Source organism: Hippocampus guttulatus, chromosome 2, assembly GCF_054856545.1.
Source record: "Hippocampus guttulatus isolate MCC_2025c chromosome 2, RoL_Hgut_1.0, whole genome shotgun sequence".
In the NCBI taxonomy this organism is placed as follows: Eukaryota; Metazoa; Chordata; class Actinopteri; order Syngnathiformes; family Syngnathidae; genus Hippocampus; species Hippocampus guttulatus.
In genome coordinates this window covers 20,873,067-20,883,024 of record NC_141262.1, presented here as the reverse complement: position 1 = coordinate 20,883,024, position 9,958 = coordinate 20,873,067, and the positions used below count along the sequence as shown (strand labels likewise).

General features: G+C 39.7%; 1 protein-coding gene across 1 annotated transcript; it reads right to left on the bottom strand.

Moving 5' to 3' along the window:
* Positions 1 to 344: 344 nt before the first annotated feature.
* atox1 (antioxidant 1 copper chaperone) lies at positions 345 to 4,356 on the bottom strand. The gene is made up of 4 exons (XM_086101440.1): positions 4,242 to 4,356; positions 2,160 to 2,235; positions 1,273 to 1,403; positions 345 to 696 (listed from the first exon to the last, which is right to left on the bottom strand). Exons 1-3 carry the CDS (start codon positions 4,245 to 4,247, stop codon positions 1,279 to 1,281), a joined length of 207 nt encoding a protein of 68 aa, XP_085957566.1. The 5' UTR covers positions 4,248 to 4,356; the 3' UTR covers positions 345 to 696; positions 1,273 to 1,278.
* Positions 4,357 to 9,958: the final 5,602 nt, after the last annotated feature.

Here is a 9,958-nt window from a genome sequence, read left to right as displayed (position 1 = left end):
GTGTAAAATATGGATTTCTACTAAAAATGTGCGTATACAAGCACGCGTGTGTGTGTGTGTGTGTGTGTATATAGATATATTTTTTTTCCATTGGGAAAGTGCACATTAATCAACACAAAAATTTCATAATATAGCATTTTAACACTGCGTCCTTTGACAGTTTGGAAAATAATTAGCCTCACATTAATAGTATAACAACGGCATTTTCCAGCCCAAATCAGCCTATAATTATTAAGCATTGTTTTCCTTGACTGGGCAATTCAGTAGATTTTATCAAGTGATTCATATATAGAATATTTTTTCATCAGTGTTAATCTTGAAAAAACTTGCTAGAAACATGAGCATTGAAGTTTGTAACTTTATTGCATTGATAACGTACAGTACATGCGTAGTATGCAATTTTTTTTCCTTGCTACAAAAGTGAGTGAAAATGTTTTTTTAGGTTGTTTTCTTTGTTTGTTTGTAGTGTTAGATATTAATTGTGGTGTCAAGGACAGAAATCAAAAGATTTAAAAATTGGTGTTCTGTTTAAAAAAAAAAAAACAGCATATAATGGCATCTCTTTGATGGCGTTAGCATGGAATGAATCACGTACAAGTCACGATTTAAATAAAAGAATGTTGTTGAGAGTTAATCCTATGATGTCCACAATTGAAGCTCATTCCTTCATTTGGCACCACAAAAAGTGGCTCGTCCCTGTGAAACACACACACACACACACACACACAACAGAACATGCAGTTAGTGCAACATATCTCACTGGACATGCAGTTTTTGGGTAAAGCTTATTACGTGAGAGCCTGTGGATGATGTGTGGTTCATTCTATGTTTTGATTTTTTTTATGTGATGTTTATTGTGTGACTTAATGTTGGGTTTATTTTTATTTTTAAACTTGAAGATTTCTTAGCCACCTTGTTTTGTTTTTCCACAGTACAGACATCAGACATCTGCATCTTGAGTGCAGTACCATTTTGTGCCACAACCGAGCAGGCAGCACTGAGCTCTACTGGAAGATAGGCAAAGAAGGTCCCTAACATAACACCCGTGTAAGAGCCATCTTTCCCAAAGAGCAGAGAGAATGTATGCTTGCGCTCAGTTTGTGTGCTGCTCCTCCGTGTGTGTTAAAGTAGCGGTGAGTTGAAGGTTTATCAATACTGTAACATTGATGCTAAATTCCGTTAGCCCATCGTTTTGCATTATATGGAAGTATATATTTTACAGAAGTTGAACTTGATGAAATGGATAATGTAATCAAACAATGGCAGCATCACCTGATTTCATTTGGTGCCCTTGTAGGTGACCTGTTTGCCGCACTTCTTTAGCGTCTCCAGCAGAATGTCGGCGTCCTTGTCTGACTCGATCCACACCAGCTGATTCGGGAGGTCAATTTCAAACTTGACATCTATGAGATCAACCGTTGGGACATTTTGTGAAATGATGTCCGTCACATTATGCACATTTTGGACATTTCATTCTGTGACTCTTTCACACATACCACTTTGGTAATCACGGTTCTAAGAGATGATCCTGAGTGATCCACACATACCAGAAAAGTTTAACTTTATTAGGGATTAATCGGAGGCACTTTAAATGGTGGCAGATGAGTCCGGACTTGCATCTAAATTGTGTTTTAAAGTGACTGGTGAATTCTGAACACATCCTCACCAACTTTTAAGAGGGTGTGCATACTTTTGCAAGCACATAATTCCAGTCATTTACTTTTCCATTTTCTTAATTGAGTCATTACAAATTACAGGTCAGATTAATGGTGAGTGGATTTTTTTTTTTTATGATTTAAGACGATGTCGCCCAGCTGGCCTGGGAACGCCTCGGGATCCCCGGGAAGAGCTGGAAGAAGTGGCTGGGGAGAGGGAAGTCTGGGCTTCCCTGTTAAAGCGGCTGCCCCCGTGACCCGACCCCAGATAAGCGGTAGAAGATGGATGGATGGATGGAAAACCCTGGCACTTTATCAGGGTTGTGTAAACTTTTCCTATTATTTACATTTACAATTTGTCGGTTTATCCGTTATTCCAAGCAGATTGGGGATGAAACAGGAAACCTTCCTGCAGGATAATCACTCTGGATAATCGTACAAAGACATCCGATCATTGGACTTTTAAATCGGTTAAAATGTTCAATATCAGGATGGGCTTCTCACCTTCCAACCTGCTGAGGATTCGGCTGACAGCGCCGGAACATCCTTCGCACGTCATGGCCACGGCAAACTCGTGTTTCTGTCACATTACACAAGAACTCAGATTCATAAAACTAAACATTTTATTCAACGCGTGTTCCAATCTGTGACAAAATTACAAATATTTTTTTGAATGTGTGTTCTAATCGATGACAAGTCATCAGTTCTTCGTTTGTTGCGGTGGCAAAATGAATAAAAGGGTCATGCAAGATTAGGCTGTCACTCTCAGAAATCTTTACATTCAATTATTTATTTTGGAAGTTTATTGGTAATTTTTTTTGTTATTATTGTTTATTTGGTACGGTTTAGTGATTAGACAAAAAGAAAAGGATAACAATTCAGCAATATTACACAAGAGGGACCAATGTTGTTCTCACCAGCATTTGTTAAACTGAGTTACTGTGCATGTCGAAATGTGTCACTATGTCATCTTTTTCAAATTATTTGTCTGATTACTCCATTAAGTAACCAAGTGATCGGATAAATTTGGTGCAATTAATTTAAGTCAAGTCAAGTCAAGTCAACAGTATTTATAGAGCACTTTCAAACAGCCATCGCTGCATACAAAGTGCTGTACATGGAGCAATTTAACATGCACAATAAACAGTAAGACAAATCGGTAATAAAGGCGGTAGAAAGCACCAAACAGCAAAACCAAGAACAAATCTAAGTCATGCTGAGTCGAATGCCAAAGAATACAAGTGAGTTTTGAGGAGGGTTTTGAAGATGGGCAGCGAGGAGGCTTGCGAATGTTTAGTGGGAGGTCATTCCAGAGAGAGGGACCAGCAACAGAAAAGGCTCGATCCCCTCTGAGCCTCAGTTTAGTTCTTGGTACTTCTAATAAAGTCTGGTCCACAGACCTGAGGCGCCGGGCAGGTGTGTAGGGGCGGATGAGCTCAGAGAGGTAAGGTGGCGCGAGATTATTCAGAGATTTGAAAACAAATAAGAGGATCTTGAAAATAACTCTAAAATGAATGGGGAGCCAGTGAAGGGATGCCAGAGTAGGAGTTATGTGCTCCCTCTTACGAGTACCAGTCAAGAGGCGAGCGGCGGCATTCTGGACCAGCTGAAGGCGCTTAATGGAGGACTGGCTGACTCCAAAGTAAAGGGCATTGCAGTAATCGAGCCGGGATGTGACAAAGGCATGAATTACCATCTCAAAGTGTTCATGTGAGAGGAGAGGTTTTATTTTGGCCAGCTGTCTAAGGTGAAAGAAGCTGGATTTAACAACGGCACCAATTTGCCGATCGAGTTTGAAATCACTGTCCAGTTTACCACTAATCGAGGGTGAGTAGTTCGAATACAGCACAATGTAGTTTTATGTACACTGGAAATGTCTGGGTGAATGCCATAACTTGGTGCCAGAGAAGCTTTGGGGCAAAAAAAAAAATTGTGTAAACCTATTTTGTGGTCGATTTATCTTATTTAATTGACTTTTTTTCTGAGCACCTCAACTACAGGTTACTCAAACTATGGCTGCAAATAAAGTGTAATTTTTAAAATAGATTAAACCGACATTTTTTCCTCAATGATTGATAAAGTAGTCGTTGTACAAAATACAGGTAAATGCAGACGTTTGCAGATGTATTTGATGAAACACAAATACAGTCTACTTTCATGGAGAACGATATAAACCAAAGAATTACTTTTAAATCTGAATATCGTTTAGAGGCTGAAACGCCATGTTGGTTTGGATCATTTTAAGCAAACGAATGACAATCGATTCAGCGATTATCAAAATAATTGATGAATTTCACAATGATGATTGTAAATACAACTTTGCTGCGGTGACTTGGCTATTTTGCGCGTCGAAAGCAAACCACTTTGCCAATACAGAGTCCACTTTCTAAATTGCAATCCACGCCATTTGTGGCGACATGAATCCACATTTCCCGAAAACATTGAATAAGTGTTACGTATAAAAACAATCAATTGCTAGCATAGCAGCGACTGCACCGCACCGCCAAGTACTAAAACCCGAGGAGTGCTAATGCAAAAGCTCCATATCCAGCTCTGATCATGTTTTAAAATGTCAAGAGAACTCACGGGCATGTTTATGATGATGCGACGTCAATCCGTAGGTGAACTTTTCAACCGAGAGACGAAAAAAACAAATAAACCACCACTTGACTCACGTTTAACTATCAAGCTAACATCCGATTTGAAGAGGAACAGCATTTCCGTTATTGAATATTGCATATTTGAATAGTTGTTGCATTTTACTACAAAATACAGACTTATCTCACCCATACACTTCTGTGTTTATATTACAAATATTTTGTAAACTTCTAAAACGTGACCACAACTCGTTTTGAATAGTATTTTATTTTGTTAATCTTTACCGCTTTTTTTTGTGTTATGATGACATTCGAGCCACCTTGACGTTTTCAGTCTGCAGACAATCGCTTACGCAGGGGTCACCAAATAAAAATCTGAAAAGGACAAAAATAAATATTTTTGCTAAATTCTAAGTAAATTTACAGAGCTTGTTCAGGCCACAAGTGATAATGCAGTAATATTAAAATTAAAAACAACAAAAATACGAAGAGGCACAACATTTCATTTCCATGTTGACAAAAACGAGCTGAATGAAAGAAAACATGACCCTTGTTATGAATCCAAATATATCAGGAGCTGGCTAAATATGCTAAATTTAGAAAAACAACGTCAGGCACGTAAAGCACTCTAATAAGTAATAGGGTTAGGGGGGTAGGGTTTGGTGGTAAGGATTAGGTTTAGCTGGCAACCAGTTCAGGGTGTGCTCCGCCTAGTGCCTGAAGGTAGCTGAGATAGTCTCTCCAACACGACCCTCGTGAGGTAAGAAAATGAGAAAATGGTTGGATGGATTGCTGTCAAATGTCAAAATGGGTCAAATACGTGATTCCCACGTGTACCACTAGAGGAAGCCCGCGTAGCATCTCACTTTCTATTTACTGTACTGTAAATTTGATTTCGTGAAGCACCTTTAAATGGTTTATGTCTGGGACTACAAACTTTTCCACTAAGGGCGACAAACGCAACACTTCACGTAACAGTGTCATGCAACGTTTTCAATGTGCCATTTTTTCCTAATGGGTGGGGGCTATGTATATAAAGATGGCTATACATATACAAAAAATGATTGGCCATTATTATAGGATGGTGACAATATGCTGAGTAATTAAAAATATTGAAAAACAGTAACTCTCGCCATGATGTTTTTGTTGTTTTGTATCCATATGAAATCTATATTTTCTGTCATAAATTATATAAATATTTTGGAATGCTCCACAGGTATACAATATTCAAAATTATACACATTGAATTGGTCAAGAAATGTGGAAGCTGGAGGTGAATATGTAAATAAAAATATGCTCTTGTTTTGAACATTTTGGAAAATTTTGGAACATGAATAGTTTACGTGATTGTTTTCGTGAGTGAAACATGTTATCTACTTGATTTGTGAACTTGATTGCAATACGAGAAATTAACTAATACATTTTTGTCCTTGTTTACAAGGGTCACACACTCCACCACCTTGGCATGCTGTGTTGCCACAACATGCCCGCATGCACACACACGCACACACACACACATTACCAAATGAAGAATTGCAGACCCCTTGGTTCAGTTATTATTATAACCAGCTACGACAAGTTCACACCCCCCCCCCCACCACCACCACCACCACCACCAAGGCTGTGGACTGTGCGCCAGTCTATCTTGTATGTCTTTAATTAATATTGACACAGATGATCAGGAAACAAACACACGCATGCAAACGTACACGCAAACATTAACTGCCTCGGATGGGCCACCCGAGGAGTTGCATTTTAGATGAGCACCAAAATCGACACCTTTCCAATAGCCTAAAGCTAACATATGATGTGAAATGCCATAGAGAGGCTAGAAGTAACTAGCATTCTTTTGAGTGCTTCATACAAGGGTTTGCAAATGCCTTGAAAGTGCCACATAAAAAGTACTGAGGTCCCCCAACAATAAAATACAGGTGCATTTAGACACAAGTGTTCATAAAAATGAGGCAGAGGGTTTGTTCTGAAAAGTTATTTTGAATATTTTTGTAAATCACTAGGACTTTATTTATGCACATGGACATTAATACTGTAACAAATGCATAGTGCTAAAAAGTGAAATAGCTTCAACTTGGAACCAGAAAAAAACTAATTTTCTCCCAATTCACAAAAGTTACAAGTCGTCTGCTTTGCATTTGAAGTCTTCAAGTGCAAGAAGTGAAAACAAGCCAGCGACTATTCATTAGTCTCTCATCTGTTCATCAGCCAAATACAGACGAGTCACGGCTTCATATTTTGTCATTTGCGCTGCAGGAACGAGACCTGCTGCTTTAATAAGCACAGAGTAGTACTGTTTGTTGCTTAACCTAATTACTATCATCGCTCCTGCACTGACTTTCACCGTCACTGATGATTCATGGATCACTGAGCACATGCTTTTGAATCAGTCAACTGTCATTGATGTTATTCTGAACTACTGAAGATGTTCTTGGTGTAACATGACTTCATGATTGTGAATATTCTAGAGCCGTAATTTGTTGAAAAGTAGTGCAACAAAAACATAAGAGTGAATGAATCATTTGTAATGAATAATTATGATTACAATTGCCAAGCCAACTACATGTTTGAACAGCACCTCAAAATATTCAACTCACGATAATAGCATGCCACATAGAGGATAGTTGTGAATGATTTGGAACACAGACTTGATGTGGCGAGCGTGACGACAGCAACTGCGGAGCATGTTGGTGATGTCATGCGCAGACCATAAAATGCGGCCACTATCCCCTTGAGTCAAGTTTGTATCAATCTGCAGGGAGGACCAGACCCAAGCAAGACTGCATGATGTACTTGCTACTGTTTTGTTTGGTGTTTGAAAGACAACATGCCTATGTTCGTGTCTTAGGAAGTGGCTGTTCAAATTCAATTTCCTCCTATTCCATTTTCTCCATCTTCACTGCAGTGTCGACAGTGCAGTGTCTTATCTGCATGCTCTCCATCACACACAGACACACACACACACACACACACACACACACACACACACACACACACATACACACACACACAGAGTCACGCATACACACACTGGCTCGCACCCTCCCACCCCCACAGTTTGCGTCGTCTGTGTCTGCCACCATCAGACATGAAAGTCAGACATCAGTGTTTTTAATATCCAGTACATGCAACTCCGCATTTTGAGTTGCGAACCTTCAGTGTGTTATGCCGCAACGTGGGGCAGCACTGTACCGAACTAGAAGAGATACCGTGGAATTAAGAGCAAGGAGAATAGGCAGAGAAGGTCCCATACCAAAATGTAGTAAAAGTGCTTGTCCCCATAAAGGAGAAAGAATATATGCGTGTGAGTTTTTTTGGATGTTGTTTGTTTGCGTTTCTGCTCCGTGTGTTTTAATGTAGCAGTCGTTTGTAGGTTTAGAATTATTCTTAGGGATGTCCCAATCACATTTGTTGGCACCTGAGTCTGAGTCCAACTCACTTGATTTTTAGTATCTGCAAATATCGAGTTCCGGTCCAATACCTCATCAATGCTTCCAGAGTAGAAAAACAATGCTCAGTCATCTCAGTCCTATAAAGGCATCCCAACATGATACGGGTACATTTTTATCTGGCTATAATTCAGCAAGGGTTTCAAATCAAGTAAACAAATCCAATATTTTATTTCTGACTTTAGAAATTGAGAAAACGTAAAAATCTGATCCTGATGTTAGTTTTAAGATGACGGACTTTCGTTACAGGAAATGGTTCAGTTGAATATTTAGCTGTGGAAATATGCATTGTTTAATTCTCTTTTGTTTTATGTTCTGTCTGTATGCGTTGCTACTCCATGTGCATTAAAGTGGCAAGTAAATTATAATAAAATCTTGCTAATTTACATTAGCCCATCAATGGTGTTTAGCATTATATATTAGCATCAAGCTAGTGGCCTAGCCAAAATGATATGGTTTGTTTGAACATTGTGGTGTTTAAATTATGTACATTATTATGTATTTACTATATTTGTTTTACTAAGATTGACTAATTACTTGAAACAGGCACATTTCGCCTCTTGTTTGTAGATCTCTGCCAGCAAAAGTCTTCTTTTCCTTTTCTCAAAGTGATGTTATATGATAGTCTCCCATTCCTTGACAGCGAGAGTTTGAGAATCAGCATTAAGAAAACTTTAATAAGTGTGATTTAATATGATTGTGGGAGAGGTATTGCAAATGTTCACCGATTGTGTCTGGTTTTATATTCCCGCGCGAAACACGGGACTTCTATACATAGTCACTGTGTCCTAAAAGTGTAGAAGAAACACTTTAAATGTTCTCTCACTTTACTCCCTTGTGGATTCCATTTGGAAAACCAGCTTGTGGCTCTGCCATGACTGTACTGTGGAGGGAGCTCTCGGTGAAAGAGAGGAGTCACTATGGAAACATCTGCAGCCATTGAACGCCCGCGTTGCCGCTTCCGGCTGTCCGAGGGATCCGATTGGCCTGCTTCCCTTCCTCCCACCTTTTATTCAGCTGGCTGGTTAGTGTGTGCCTGGCCGGTAGGGCGTTAAATCATCAGCGTGGGCTCTTGTCAAGGACGCTGCCTCGCTCTTAGAATATGATTCATGTCACGTTAGTCAGTGGCTCTGTTGGGATGACTGAATGATTCCGAATACAGGAACTGTACAGCAAATAAAGGAGGCATTCCCTCAGAATACTTCAGGTGTGTTTAACATTTGTTACTTTTAATATAATGTTCGATAGAGTTTGCTATTAGGGTCACGGAAAAAAATCAGTTGAGGTCATTCAGAAGTCAGGAACCAAAAAAAAAGTACTGACCTCAGTAGCCATCCTTATCTACAGGAGGTATTTGTTTTCACAGAACTATACACTGCAAAATGCAAAGCATTTTATTTGAAGACTTACTTTGCTCCTGCACCTTAGCATGTCTTAGCCTTCACAAGTGCATCCAGGTATCCCTGCCCTTCATCCATACATCCATCCATTTTCTAATCCGCTTATCCTCGCGAGGGTCACGGTTGTGCTGGAGCCTATCCCAGCTGTCTTCAGGTAGTAGGCAGGGAACACCCTGCACTTTGGTTTAGAGCTAATACCTGCACACACTCTGATAATGAGAGCGCCACTGCCACCTACTGTAGTGGATGTATAATTACACTTTATTCTTGTGAGGCAAAAAATATGCTCTTTGGGGTCTCTCTCTCTCTCTCTGATTTATCGAAGGCATACGGTCCCTTGCCCATTCCTACGGAAGAGGATTAGGGCCAATGAAAAAAATAATTAGCAAGATTCTTACTTTTATCTCAGAAAATGTGACGTTATACTCAGACTTCTAACTTTGTGACGTTCGTGGAGCTATGAATTGTGTGTGTGTGTGGGGGGGGGGGACATCAGCGTGTGGTGTGGCTTTGAAGAATGGACAGAATGTAGTCACTTCGCGACGTTTTGCATGGCTGAGGATTGTCAGAGGACATCCTTTCACTTTCGGTGGAGCAGAGGGTGAGTAAACTACGGAAGAGGATTAGGGCCAATGAAGGGGGAAAAACAATGTTGGCAATATTCTCATTTATATCTCAGATTTCTGACTTTATACTGAGAATTCTAACTTTAAATTCAAGAGTTCGGAGTGTACAGGACAGGACAAAGAAATTGCCAACCTTGTTTTTTTTTTTTAAACTTCACTGGCCCTAATCCTCTTCCGTACATTTCTATTTATTACTTCCTCCCTCCTCCGACTGCTCCC

Bases quoted from the DNA above. Each gene is read 5' to 3' on its own strand.
- atox1 (XM_086101440.1), bottom strand. The intron at 1,404-2,159 runs GTGAGAAGCCCA...TTGATCTCATAG, and splicing joins AATCCTCAGCAGGTTGGAAG to ATGTCAAGTTTGAAATTGAC.